Source organism: Trachemys scripta, chromosome 3, assembly GCF_013100865.1.
Source record: "Trachemys scripta elegans isolate TJP31775 chromosome 3, CAS_Tse_1.0, whole genome shotgun sequence".
Taxonomy (NCBI): Eukaryota; Metazoa; Chordata; order Testudines; family Emydidae; genus Trachemys; species Trachemys scripta.
The window spans coordinates 134,013,382-134,028,312 of NC_048300.1; the positions used below are offsets into that span (position 1 = coordinate 134,013,382).

Genomic DNA, 14,931 nt, shown 5'->3' on the forward strand with positions numbered 1-14,931 from the left:
AGGGTGCTTATCCTGGTGGGCCGTGTGCCAAAGGTTGCCGATCCCTGATATAAACTATTTGCTGTTGGTCCATATGTTTTGTGACAGAAAATTATAAGGAAAATAAAACTCAGGATATATGGAATTTGTGCTAAAGTATAGCGCATACTCCAAATGACAACTGAGCTACAGAGTTTTGAATCTGCATTTCATTCTCACTCCTGTGCAAATTCAGTAGATTTATTTATTTTAAAACTGTTTCTTTCAAACAGAATATATCAAAATATCGAGTGGCAGAATTTCAGTCAATATTTTTCTACATAAAATTAATTCAGCTAGAATCTTAAAATAAAACTTTTCGGTTATTTATGGATTACATTGGGTCTAGTTAAATTATTAGCAAATCCAAGACTGTGGAGAGCTTTTTATTTTGTATTTTCAGCATGTAGTTCATCTGGTAGTGTTAGGTTATTGGAAAGCAGTTACACTTCAGAGTAACACACAGGTTTAACATTTTCACCCTGGCTAGTGAATAAAAATGTCAAAGTAGTTTGTTTTTTGAAAACAATCTTTTTAGGTCTTGATTCTGTCACCCGTATTCATATACTTACTCTGCAATTAGTGTCCCCACTGACTTAAATGGGGCTACTTGGGTACAAAGGCAATTCTGAACATAAGTGTGACACAATCAGGCTGTTTTGTTTACAGTGAAGGTTCTAGGATACTAGGTACTTTGTATAGTGAGTAATGGTTCCAAATATATTTAACACAGAAACTGATATCCATCAGACTTTTCTTGTAGCATATGATAGAAACATACTTGTCTGTTTGTAGTGCTGCAGAAATAAATGATATAAAAATAAATGTGAAAGTGAGAAAACACTAAAAAGTAAAACCATTACAGGCATTGAAGAATCAAGGGAGTGACGTATACCTGATTTATTTTGGGGTTTGTCTAAGATTAAACCCTGCAGTCAATGAGTCTAATGAGAGTTTTGCCTGTGTAAGGATTGGAAAAGGACTGCAGGATTTGGCTCATACTGAAAGAAAGAAAGAAAGAAAGCAGTGTCTCATCCTGAATCCTTAGTCCTCAGGAAACTCACATGATTGCCTTCAGCAGGGGTTACAATGGAAGATTTGGTACATAGTTGGAGTGTGTGGAGTTGATCTGGGATCTTTCCAACACTCTTTCAGCATTGTGGGGGAAAGGGCCGAGTTTCTAGCATGTGGAGGGTGATCTCATTAACAGTTATAATGTGAAAAACTGCTTACACACATCAGTTCAATACGGTGTGTCTAGGTTCTGTTAAAAGTATTAAAATCATTCTGCCCCGTCAAAGCACGTTCTGAAACTTTCAAAGGTATTCTCTAGTGACACTGACTTATTTTTTTTAAAGCATCTTAGTTAACTCCCAGTTGATGATGTGAATCATGGATAGGCCTATAATTATAATACTAATTTTCTTTGACTTTCGGTAAAGGAGAGAAAGTGCCCAGCCAAAGGGAAAGCAGGGGTAATGGGGGAGGGGGAAGGGAATCAGTGTTTGGTAATTGGAATTCAAGGAAATTGTTTAGTAAATAGGCTTCTTAATTTCTAACCACAGCAATGTTGACAAAGGAATTAAATGATAACGTGTACTTGAGTTCATTTGCAAGAACATTGCCCATTTTTGGCCTGCTTCCAGAGCAATTGCTAAGAGAATACGCAACTCTGGAAGCAGTCCAGAGGCACATTGATAGGATTTCTCCTCTTTTCTTTCAGTGATCTTGTTAAGAGTTTGAAAACAAATTCTAGCTCCATATTGAGGCAAGTTAATATACTGAGGCGAGAGAGAGGGTGGGAGGCAGCCACTCGCTGAATGAATGATGTTACCAGCTTGAAGTCAAAATGATCTGGGTGACTCTGTGGCTCTATAGTAGTTGCAGTCTCTGATACTTGTTAGGATTCTCTGCACTTGAAGGTGTTATTAAGTATGATCAACTATATAGTGACTGATAATGCAGCTGACATACTGATACAGTCACTGTTTTTGTGACAGATATTGAAAGAAACTTATCAGAACGTTGACACTAATGCAAGTGGCTATCTGTTACTGTCAAGCTTTATAACAGATCAAGCAGTAGCAAGTTGGTGCATGCTTCCTTAATCCAAAGCTTTTGTGGTCCTTCTTAAGGGCTCAATGCTGCAAAAACTCAGTGCCAGGCATTCTGCATTGACTTCATGCTAGTAAGCACTGGACATAAGACCCTGTCTTGATGGGTGAAAAGGATATGTTTTTTTCTTCAATCATGGTAGCTCAATGGAGTTAATTTAACACCATTGAAAACCCTGCTAAGATACAGGCTAACATGTCTGAAGATGTATTAGCTGACTGTGTTGTAGCCAAAGGAGAATGGCTGGTGAGAGCGTAGACTACAACATAGCCATCTAATACATAGAATCATAGAATATCAGGGTTGGAAGGGACCGCAGGAGGTCATCTAGTCCAACCCCCTGCTCAAAGCAGGACCAATTCCCAACTAAATCATTCCAGCCAGGGCTTTGTCAAGCCTGACCTTAAAAACCTCTAAGGAAGGAGATTCCATCACCTCCCTAGGTAACCCATCCCAGTGCTTCACCACCCTCCTAGTGAAAAAGTTTTTCCTAATATCCAACCTAAATCTCCCCAACTGCAACTTGAGACCATTACTCCTTGTTCTGTCATCAGGTACCACTGAGAACAGTCTAGATCCATCCTCTTTGGAACCCCCTTTAAGGTAGTTGAAAGCAGCTATCAAATCCCCCCTCATTCTTCTCTTCTGCAGACTAAACAATCCCAGTTCCCTCAGCCTCTCCTCATAAGTCATGTGCTCCAGCCCCCTAATCATTTTTGTTGCCCTCTGCTGGACTCTTTCCAATTTTTCCACATCCTTCTTGTAGTGTGGGGCCCAAAACTGTACACAGTACTCCAGATGAGGCCTCACCAATGTCGAATAGAGGGGAACGATCACGTCCCTCGATCTGCTGGCATCTTCAGATGTGTTAACCAGCATCCTAACAGGGCTTTTTGATTGTGTTATGCTAACTTATTTGAGCTACACTAGTTGAAAAAGTCATCCTTTTTGTCTCTCATGAAATCCTCTATGAGTAAGTATTTGCAGGACCTTAAGAAATAACATTTATCTTTTATTTTTAATTTAGACAAATTTCACTCCCAATATGTTGGCAGAGAATATCTGTGTCAGGTAAACAAATACTCTGCAAATAGTAGTAAATGATACTGCTTATCAAAGATTAAATACTGAACTTTGCCACTAGTTTTCCCCTTGTGTTCTATCTCCAGCACCAAATCTTTGAACATGTATCCATATGTAAATATCCTTATTTTGGTTGTACATTGAATTATTCACATTATAAATTTGCATTCCAGTAGCATCTAGATGCCTAAACCAAGTTAGGGGTACATTGTGCTAGGTAAAAAGCAACAGAGTGCTAAGTACTGCACAGATGTATAATAATAACGGTCTCTGCCCCCAAAGAATTTACAGTCCTAGTTTAAAGCAAGCCATAACAAGTAGGTGAAATGAAGTGTGTGGGGGGAGGGAGGGAAGGAGGAGGGGAGCTTATATTCTAGTGCTTGATCCTGACAGTGCTTAGGAAATGGTAAGCCCCTAAAACATCCACAGACATACCATTTCTGCTACTATAAAAACTAATGGAAATGTTAGCACTCAGGAGCACTACATAGGACCCATTCCTGCAATTCGCACATAGCCTATGACCTGTGCAGTGGGAATTTCACCTATTTTGCCTATGCAAGGATCACATTTGGGATAATATTTGAATGACTGTGGTTTGGGGGAAAGGAGGGAAATTCTTTGTGAAGTTCTAGTATAATCCACTTTCCATATGTTTCACATTATTTAAAGAGAAACTATACCCATTCGCTCCTGAGCAGCAGTATGATATTTCAGAAGGTAGGAAGCACCTCTCAACATGAATGAACTGAAAAAATATATACGAAAATTAATTTGGCACCACGTCTGAAAATTTGGATTTCTGGAGTAAGCCAAACAGGTACAGTTTACTCTTAACTGTTTTGTAATACTATGTGCATTAGAAGAATACAACAGAATAAAATTTGCTTATCCAAAAAATGAGAGAGGGCTACAACTAGTTGTGGAATGCATATCACTGAAGTGAAGAATACATGCTTGATTTTTGAGCTGCATTGTATACTGGATGCAGCAACTTGCAACAAGCTACGAACTGCTACAGGAACTGCTACTGATTTCTTTTGGGACATAAACTTTTGGTGCTAGTAAATGTGACTTGACAGAGAGGTCCAGCCTACGAGATATATTATATATGACACGTTTGTGATATGGCATTTTTAATTACATTTTAAGGCATATTCCACTTCTGAATAATTTTTCTGATCAGTCTGAGTTAACACTGAGCTAATGTCCTAACTTACTATTAGGAGGGACTGTACTGCTGGTGGAGTCTGTTTCTGAGACTTAAAGATTGGCCATTAAAGATCTCATAGCACTTCTAATAAGAGTGGGTTGTATGGACTGTAAATCAATGTAGAATTTGGCCCAGGGTGTCTATCTCAAGAGTTGTGGCTAACCTGTAGTTTGGGGTAATTATCTCCTGTCTATCTAAATTCCATGTTGTTTCAGTTTTCCCTGCTCCTCTTCCTTTGCACTGCTGAGAAGGCTCATACAGAGCCAAAATCACCTTCAAGTCCCTTGCTGGAGTAGAGCCAGTAAGGTTTGATACAGTCTCCCTCCCAGTACTCCCAGGCACCGAGCTGTATTAGGTGGGGCATTTCAGGGTGGGGAGGAGGTGTGCTTGGAACACAATGCACTAGCTGTCCTCACCTGTCTGTGGTGTGATTTCAAGCAAGTTGTAGCTAAGGCAGAGCACAGGCAATTTGTAACTGGCTCTCTGATGGCTTCTCTCCTTTCTGCACTGAGCAAAAGCTGGATGCGGCAGACTGCCCCGTATTCATTTTCCTTTTCTAAAGTGTTCTGTAATGTTTCTGTGCACTGTTAAACAGTTATTGGTTTGGTCCCCAGATGTGATTCTGTTTCAGTGGGGGATGCTTCTGTGTATATCAGTTTGTGAAGAATTTAGGCAGGGTTTAAAAAATGTGGCTGATACCTACTTGCTGGAGGATGAGAAACGTAAATACAGGGCTCTGACCCCCTGCCATCCCCAGCTGTTCAGAGGGGAGCTGGGATTTCCATAGGCTTTCCTGAAGATGCTGCTTAGGGACACCATGTTTTTATATTGGTCTTTGGCTAGAAAGTGACTCTAAATTTGAAGCTCCATCCCCTTTCAGTTGCTAGAAAGTAAAAGGATACTGGTTTGTTTTTCTTTCCCAGAGTGTTCTAGCTGCCATTCATGAAGTGGCTGGGTGGAAGAGTGTTTTTCTGCCCTCTATCTCTCCCACAGCATCCTAGCTGTTATGGAGACAAGGGGTTTTTACTACTCTGCTACATCCTTCTGGTCTAACTGTAGGTGGAATGGGTCTTCAGTACTGTCCTGCTCCTCTAGTCTTTTGGGTGTATTGTGTAGAGAAGGGAAGGGGGAAGAAGTTTATTCTCATTTACTACTTCTCCAGCCTTGTCCCCCTTCTCCTTCAACCCCCTGCAGAACTCCATGCTTTCCTAAGTTAAAGAAGGGAGAGGGAGTCTTGCTTGTGGTCACTGGGTGATAGGTCCCCAACACCACCACCCTTTCAGTCACTCAAGTACTTGCACGTGGGATATCCCAGGCTTGTTAAGCTGCAAGGCATAGACAGGAGGTTCCCTTGAAGCATTTCCCGATGGTGATCCTGCCCCTGAAACTGGCTACTCATAGAAATCCCAAACCCTCAAAATCAATGTAGCCGATTTTACCAGTTTTACCTTCAACTACTGATCCTGCATAACACACAACACTTGAAATGAAACAAAAGTAGGTTTATTAAAGAATAGAGATTTCATTAGAAATGAGAGAGTGATGTGAACAAATGGTTACAGTACAAAACAAAATAATAAAACGCAGACTAGGGCCTACACCTATGAATAGTTCTTTCCTGTCTCGTAGGAACAGGGGAAAATAGTAGTTTTTTTCCCCAAAGTTCAGTCTGTTGCAGAGCTCACTGGCTTCACAGGAACCAGGATCCAGCTTTTCACAAAAAATACCTCTGCACAACAAAGAATCTGATCAGTGAATGGATTCAGAGTGCCTCTCCTCGCTGTGTTATACTGAAACAGTCTTTTGTCTCTATTCATAGGCAGGGCGATCCCCTGTCTGTTATAATGTTTCTTTTTTTTGTTTCCAAGTGGTTTCGGTTGTTGGCAGGGGGATTCTGGTGGTTTTCCATTGACTGTTCTGTGGTGGGGCAGTGGTAGACAACTGAACCTTGCATTACGTCACTGGCTAACCAGGAAGGGAGGCAACTCCCTCCTGCCTGAATAGGCCATCACCAAAAAAAATCACTCCATGGGGACTCCTTTTAACTTTGAGATCTTAGGGCCATAAACTACAATATAGTTACATTATTCCTTCAATATTACCCCTACATACATTATGCCATGATTATGAACAAGCTTTCAACACAGACCTTACATGTTACCCTTTATGGACAATTATCCTGTGAGCAATGTATTTGATGTAGTGAGTTTGTCATATCTGAGATTAGAGTTGTTTGCAAAGAACAGGGGATCCTTTGTCACGGAACCGGTGGCAGAGAAGCCTTCTCTGAGTAATCAAAATCAGGTATAAATCGAGATTTGTGTTTAGTTGTTGATCAAATGCTGGGTATGTGTTTAAGCCGTGAGGATCTCCAAAGTACTCCCATTGCTGTACAGCTCTGAGATCTGCACACTTGGGATACATACTTGTGATGTTTTCTTGAGCCTTTTCCTGCACTGTTTCTCCTAGGTCCTCCTTCCTTCTCTAATTGAAAAAGTAGCCACAAGCTCCCTCATTGCAGCCCTTTCTGGTGCCAGCTTCCTGGCTTTTTACTAGCCCTATCTGTTCCTTCTCAGCTGAGCTCTTTCATAAATCAGGGGTTATTTAGGCCACCTGATTCTCCTCAGGTGTGGCCTATCTGCTTAATTGGCCCTTGTCAGTTTCATTAACCCTTTCCAGGCTAGTGTGAAGTGAATACCCCATCACAGATGCCCAGAAAAATGAGAGTTAAATGTGAGGATTTCCCAGGGTAAAGAATTTTATCTTAAGAGTGAGCAATTATAAACCTGATGCTCACCTGGTGTGAATTATAAAATTTAGAATTCTGATTCACTGGATAAAATGATTTCCATTTTCACTTTTTACATTTGTTTAGAGGGATCAAGGAGTGAGCTGGGGTGAGGGAGACAGGGTGTGTGTGGCAGTAATGGGGCTAGAAGGAGTTGCAAGCCAGGAGGAACTAAGGAAGCAGCAGAGAGGCTACAAAAGAGTGGGGGAGCAGATAGTAGTTGTTTTTGTGTTTTCTCAGGAGGGATGGGGAGCATGTGTGTGTATATATAAGACCTCTGTCACTTTGGAATCTAAGTGCTGATAAACGTGTAAATGTGTTTGGGTAAATTATTTTTGAAATAAATATGGAACAGTGGGGGAGTAATAGGGATTTATTGAAACAAAAAAGAAAAGAGGCAGGAGGTGGCATTTGTTGAAAAAGTGAGTCCATACCTGCCATATGTGGCAAAGGAGTTGAAGGCAACAGAAGTTCCATGCACAAAGTTTTTGCGTGATTGGGCTAGTATTTTAAGAGTTTTGTTGTATTTCAGAGCTTCAACAGTGTATGACAGGAAATCATGTTTTCACTTTGTCCCAGCTGTCAGTTCATCAGTATTGATTAGCTCAGGCATTCTAAGAATACCTGGCTCTTACTACCTGAGAAATCATGGAAGTTGTTCTTTCTTTGATCTTTATCTGGGCCTGCAGTTGCTATTGTTTTATTACCACTGAAGATTGTTAGAGTAAAAAATTAGTCATTGCTCCCTCACTCTAGGCATTAATAATACATTATTTAAATGTTATCCCTCCATTCTGCAAGCCCTGGACTACAGTGGTAGTCTGGTTGATTTAAAATGCTACCATGTTCATAGAATGTGAACGTATATTCACTTAACCTGAAATAATATGAATTAAACTATTATAAACTACCGTTTCTGCAAAAGGCAAACTGGAATTTTCTAAGTGGATTCACTTACTGAAATATTTCAGTAGTTCTTTATAAACTGAATAATTTTGTTTTACATTTTATTCTTCTGTAAATATTAGAACTCATGCTTTTAAAATATACTTTGTTATTCAGAACTAAATTTTTGTTGAGATCAGAACAGAACTAAGAAGAAAACCTGGATTTAAAAAAAAAAAAATCCAATGTTGGTTCAAGGGTTCATAATAAATGTGAGAGACCCCATCACTCAGGTGATTGGAAAAACTTCATATTTGCCATTGTAAGTCTTCACTAAAATGTGTTGTTGTGATCAACTTTTTCATGAAGCCTAAGAAATAATGTTTTAGATTATAGCTTCATGTGACCCTTTTAGATAATAGCAGATCTACTGCAATAATAGCATCAGCCATCTTGAATGAACAGATAACTGTTAATTAACATTACTACCAATTTTTATAGTTTCTGGTGCTTCATATTTACTTCAAAATGTGTTATATGAGAGCCAGATTATTAATTTTTTTGTTTTTAAAAAGAATATTACTGTGCATATCTCCTGGTGCATAAGAGTACCACAGATGGTGTGCCAAGTGTGTAAATGTTAGGTCAAAGTTTCAAAAGTTGCTTTTTGAGATTGTGCACTCAAGTAATATTGTGTAAATTTTACTTGCACAGTTTTAGAGAGAAATTTTAAAAAGTAATCCCAAAATATTTCCAATGGAATTTTTTTGCCATATATGATACAGCTACAGTGGGCCATAATGATGATTTTTTCTTTTTGAGGACATTGGAGTTTTGGGTATATAATGCCCAATCTTACAAACTCTCTATTTAAAACAATGGAATGATGGGCCCAATCCTGGTCCATCAAAGTCAATGCCAAGTCTCCTATTGATTTCTGTGGAAGCAGTATCATGCTGAAATCGTATCCTTATTAAGTCCCTTTGACGTCAGTGGAAGTTTAGCATGTGTTTAAATGCTTTCCTGAATAGGTATGTTTTTCGGAATATGGGTAATATGGGTAGGAGAAGACATATACCCGGGAAGTAAATATTTGATGAGTCAAGAGTAACTCCACTTAAGTTATCACATATTATGTTCACACAACACATAGACCAATCTCTGTCATTCATGGCTGCACCACTTGTTATATATTCCTTTCTGATTTACTCATGAAAATAAATGCCATCACAGAAACCATCCATTATTTATCTGTAAAATATCAGAAATGGTCTAGATTAAATTAATGTATTTATTTAGCATATTATGACTTGTCTTCACTATCGTGCTAAGTCAATATAAGTTACACTGCTTCAGTATATAAACTACATAACTGAAGTTGACGTAACCTATGTCGATTTACTGCAGTGTCTACACTGTTCTATGTTGATGGGAGAGCTCTCCTGTCGACATAGTTTATGCCTCTCGTTGAGTCAGATTACAGAAGTCAACGGGAGAGCGCTCAGCCATCAACTTAGCATGTCTTAACCAGACCCGCTAAATCTGTTCCGCTGCATCGATGGCAGTGGCACCAATTTAGCACCATAGTGAAGACAAGCCCTTAACCATTACCCTTCTATCAGTAGTAGTAGATATAGATTGATAGGGTAAAATCCTGACCCCAATGACTGACATTTTTGCCATTGACTTCAGTGGGCCAGGATTTCACCTCTAGATTTTTAGGGCTAGAAGGGACTATTAAGATCTAGTCTGACCTTCTGCATAACACAGGACAACATTAAGTCCAGTGTCCTGCATCAAGCCTATAACTTCAGGTTGAGTTAAAGTATATATCTTAGAAAGACATCCCATGATTTAAAGATTTCAAGTGATGTAATATCCCATGTCCTTAAGTAAATTTGTCCAGTGGTTAATTACCTTTACTGTTAAAAGTTTGCACTTTATTTCTAGTGTGAGTTTGTCTGGCTTTAGCTTCCAGCCATTCAATCTTGTTTTCCCTCTCTTTGCTAAAGTAAAGAGCTCTGTACTATTAGAAATGTTATCCAAATGTAGGTATTTATAGATTGTGATCAAGTCACCTCTTAACTTTCTCTTTGATAAACTATATAGTTGAGCTTTCCAGTAAGGCAGGTTTTCCAGACCTTGAATTATTCTGGTAGCTTTTTTCTGAACCCTTTCCAGCATGTTAACTGAGGCACCAGAACTGGCACAGGGTTCCAGTTATTGTCTCTCTCTAATGTATGACCTTTGCCATGGTAGTCAAAGCTAGCAAAGGTCTTGGCCAGATATTTAGAGGTATTTAGGTGCCTAAAGATACAGAAGTCAAAGGGAGTTAGGCACCTAGCCACTTTTGAAAATCCCACGAAGTATCTGTTTTTATCTTTAGTTGCTTAAATTCATTTAAAAATCTGGCCCTAAGTGCACCTGAAGCTGATGTTTTCAATTTGGTCATATACCATCCTATTTGAACAGCTATATAATATTAACAATACTTATTCCTGACTGGATTTTCTCATTTATTTCTTAAAAGATCCCCTCTCTTCTTTGTAAGGCTCTCATGTGCTTTCTGACTTGTTTTAATGTTTCTTTCTTAATTGCTGATGAGATATTTTAGAACATGATCCATCAACCATTTAACTAAAGTTGGCTGTTAGAGCTGGTCATAGTCTTTCAAGTTTCAAAATTTCAACATTTGTTGCTGGATTTTGCCAAAGAATTGGGATTAGACAGCTTTCACATTTTATTTGTTTTGTTTTGACAAGCTATATTGGTTGTGTGTTATTATGCATCTGACCCCTGTACAGTAGAATTAAACACTTATCTTTTTTCACACTGAGCATACTGTCACTAGAAAATATTCTGAGTCTTAACATACTTATTTTCATGTTTGCTGTATATGAGCAATATATTTGTAACATACAAATGGAAAATAAAAATGAGCCTGGCTGCTCTTGGAACTAGGGGAAATTATTTGTTTGTTTTTTGTTTTTGCAAGACTTAGAAAGTGGCATTGCTATTTTAACTGGCAGCAAATTCCAACATTCCATACTGTTAGCTAATAATTAACTTGCCTGTAGAATTTTCAGCCAGACCCAACCTGCAGCCTATTGGGAGACCAAAAAGTAACATACGGTATATATTTGAAATCTTAAGGAAGATAGAAAATATTATCTTGGCTATGAACACAATATTCTATCCATGGACCATGAATATGCCTTTTCATTCCACTCACTTTTGCCTCTCGTTAGTTATATAAGGATGTTATTGGCTGAATGCAAAGGGATACTCTTTGGCCTTCCAGGGATCACGGTCTGTCAGTTGTTTCAATGTGTCAATTAAAGTGAATCTGTTTATCTTTGTGACTAGTCTAATATGTGTAAAAAAAAAAAAAAAGTCTTGTCAGTGAGATTGCTAGTGAATTATGACAAGAAATGAAGAAACTTAGAATAATAATGTTTTTCTAACATGTTTTTTGGAGTGGAAGGGGAGGAGTGACATATTTCCTTTTGATCTTTAGTATAAAGATTTCCTGTCATAAGTACAGAGTTGCAGAGACACAGTATTGTGTGTTAGAATGGTTTAAAAATGCATATTCAGAAGTCTGAGATTTAAGCTTGTATAACACAAGCTGACACAAGGTTGCCTTGTTAGAAAATAAAAAACATTCATGTTCACAATAGTTCAAATTAAATATGAATCTTTTAACACAGACTTTTCTTTTTTTCTCTCTCCTAATACAGCATGTACATGAAAACACAATCTAAATTTTCCCTGATCAAACCACACGTTTAAAGTCCACCATTTTAAAGAGATGTATGTATATTTAAGCAATGACAAGGGTATTCATCATTCATTAACATTCAGGAGATAGCTGACTGCCAGTTGCCAGTCAAAATGGAGTCTGGGTGAATATTGACATTGATTGATGGACATGCTCTGAGAATATGCACGAACAGGCTGCTTAGGTCATTTTGAACACATAAAAACCACTGTAGCTAGGCTCCACAGACACAAAAAGACTCTTTGCTTGGGCTTTCCTTTCCTTCTAAAGCATCCCAGAGTATCCGAGTTTCACATGATTGATAAGGTAAACCTTAGTTTTCGAACGGCATTGTCATCAATTAAGGAAAGTGTCTAGTTTGATCTGGTAAATATGGGCGAATTGTATTCATGCTGCTTCTAGCTGTGAGCTGAGTGTGTCTGAGGGGGGAATCTGGTGCTTAATCATTCAGCTTGACACATCTGTTTTTTTTTTTTTGGATGTTGTTTTATAATGTGCATTTTATATGCATACCTAAAGATGATTGGTTCTCTCCAGCGGGTGGGGAAGGGGAGCAACTAGGTAGAACACTAAAAATGCAGAGCTGGAAGAGTTCAAATGTTGATAAGGCACCACCCAGTATTTCACTGAAGCTTTCAGTCTCCCAAATAATGCAGAAATGAACTGTGGTTTTGCTTATCTAGTGAAGTAACTAAGTACTATAAAGGATTGATTGTGATGTTGCCGCAAACCCAAGGTAAAGGGCATTGCGGTGTTGTGCTTCCCCGGGAGCAGACTGTTGACCATATTGTGACTGCAGTTTGGTCCCTGGTTACTTCCGCCTTGGAAGAGGAAGAATTTTGCCCTAGACTTATATCTGACACAATGTTACTTCTCCTCCATGCTGGTTCAGCTGTGCTGGCTGGTGCAGGAGAGGACAGCGTAAACTCTGCCCACGTCTCACTGCTGCCCACCCACACATGTGCACGAGTAGGGACAATGGCCTGATAGAGGCCCTGTGCTGCAATCTGTGATATTGGTAGCCCATGTAGAGGAGTGAGGGGGCACGTTCTATCCTCTTACTCCCTTGTGCTGGTGTACGATATAAGTGACTTGAAGCTGTGGAGAGCTATATAAGCACTAAATATTATTATTTGCATTTTTCTGTATCTTAACACTTAGTAAAGTCCACCGGCAAAGTGATCATATTTGACTTGCATTATGTGACCAAGGTTAAACAGATGGAGCGGGGAAGGAAGGGAATCCCTTGGACTAAATCAGGGGTAGGCAACCTATGGCACGCAAACTGATTTTCAGTGGCACTCACACTGCCTGGGTCCTGGCCACAGGTCCGGGGGACTCTGCATTTTAATTTAATTTTAAATGAAGCTTCTTAAACATTTTAAAAACCTTATTTACTTTACATACAACAATAGTTTAGTTATATATTATAGACTTATAGAAAGAGACCTTCTAAAAACGTTAATATGTATTACTGGCATGTGAAACCTTAAATTAGAGTGAATAAATGAAGACTCGGCACACCACTTCTGAAAGGTTGCCAACCCCTGGACTAAATTATTCCCCATTGATTACCTGTGGGGAATAGACCCTCAATTTAAATCTCCCCTGCCTCAAGTGCTTATCGAATCATAGAGATGTACGGCTGGAAGGGACCTCAAGGGATTGTCAAGTCCAGCCTCCTGTGCTGAGGCAGGACTAGGTATACCTAGACCATCCCTGACAGGTGTTTGTCTAACCTGTTTTTGAAAACGTCTAGTGATGGGGATTCCACAACCTCCCTGGAATCCTAGTCCAGAACTTAACTACCAGAGTCAGCTGATGGATCTCTCATTCCATTGAGGGGTCAGGCCTGTCCATATGAAGACCCTATGTCTCCACCTCTGCTTTGGGTCACCCTCGAGCTAGGGAAGATTCTGCATTGTTGGGCCCCCTTGCCCACTGATATCCCTTTTTGGGGTTTTGTAGCATGGAGGGGCAATCCAGTGGAAGTTTCCATAACTTCAGGCTTGGATGAGGGAACAAATCTCCCTCTCCCTGGTCTGTTTCCTCTCTGCCCGCTCCAGCTAGGTGGAGGTAAACCCCTTCGAGATTTCCTCATGGCTGGGTGGAGTTTACTGCAGAGGCACTTCTGCCTCCTTCCATGGGCACAAATTCCCTTTCCCCTATCTCTTGGAGTGAAGCGGGGGACCAAAAGCTTCTTTCTTTCTCACTTTGTTTTAAATATAAAACTGCTTATTTTCCCTTTGGCAAAATCCTGCTTGTGTTAGACCTACAAGTAATTAGTCCACCTGTGGGACCAATTGTGGGAGTAAAAAGAGCAGGAATTGGCCCCCTGTCAGAACCATCTGTTGTTAACACAAAGAGCAAGGGTCCAAACTCGCTGTTCTTACAAAAGCAGAACTTCTACTTCACTTTAATAGGAGTTATCTTGAAAAAGGGTTGCAGGATTAGCCTCCTAAACATGCAGTTTTTCTTATTATTATCATTGTGATATTTCCTGAAGTAGTGTGGTGGTGGTGGTTGTTTTTTTATTATTATTATTTTTTAGTGATTGCCAACAAGCGTGAGTGTTGGCATAAACTCACATGAGCATCGTATACTTTAAGTTGCAGTATGTTGTATTTTAGGCAAATAGATGGAGTTAGCTTCATATGTATTTATGCATGCTGTCATTCACAGTACATCCGTATTAAATTTGTGACTGGAGTTGTGAATAGATTTCTTTTTCTGCTGGTTTTGGGATTGAGGGAAACTTCATTTTAACTGGAGCTAGTTGAGAAATAGGCTTTTTTTCTGTGGGACATTTTGACATTTTTGGCAAAAAAAAAAAAAAGCAAAATATTTTGATGGAACACTGAAATAGTTTGATTTGGAAATGCCATTGCGGTGTTTGATGGGAGTTGTAGTTCAGCTGCCTCATGCTTCCATTCACCTCTATAGGCCAGTGTCCCTGATTGTAGTAGTAATAATAACTATAAAAATGCTTTTCTTATCTAGCACTCTTGATCAGTAAACCTCAGAGCACTTCGTAGTCATTCTGCGTAT

General features: G+C 39.3%; 1 protein-coding gene across 4 annotated transcripts in view; it reads left to right on the forward strand.

The window, feature by feature from the left end:
- Positions 1–14,931, forward strand: part of EPHA7 (EPH receptor A7) — a 188,287-nt gene that overhangs the window by 10,645 nt on the left and 162,711 nt on the right. Inside the window, exon 4 of one of the 4 annotated variants that reach the window (XM_034766022.1) lies at positions 3,161–3,534. The exons of the other annotated variants lie outside the window; for them this stretch is intronic. Coding sequence (XP_034621913.1) covers positions 3,161–3,237 — 77 coding nt within the window. The 3' untranslated portion in view covers positions 3,238–3,534. Of the gene's footprint in view, positions 1–3,160; positions 3,535–14,931 lie in introns of those variants that run through there. 4 annotated transcript variants of the gene reach the window in all.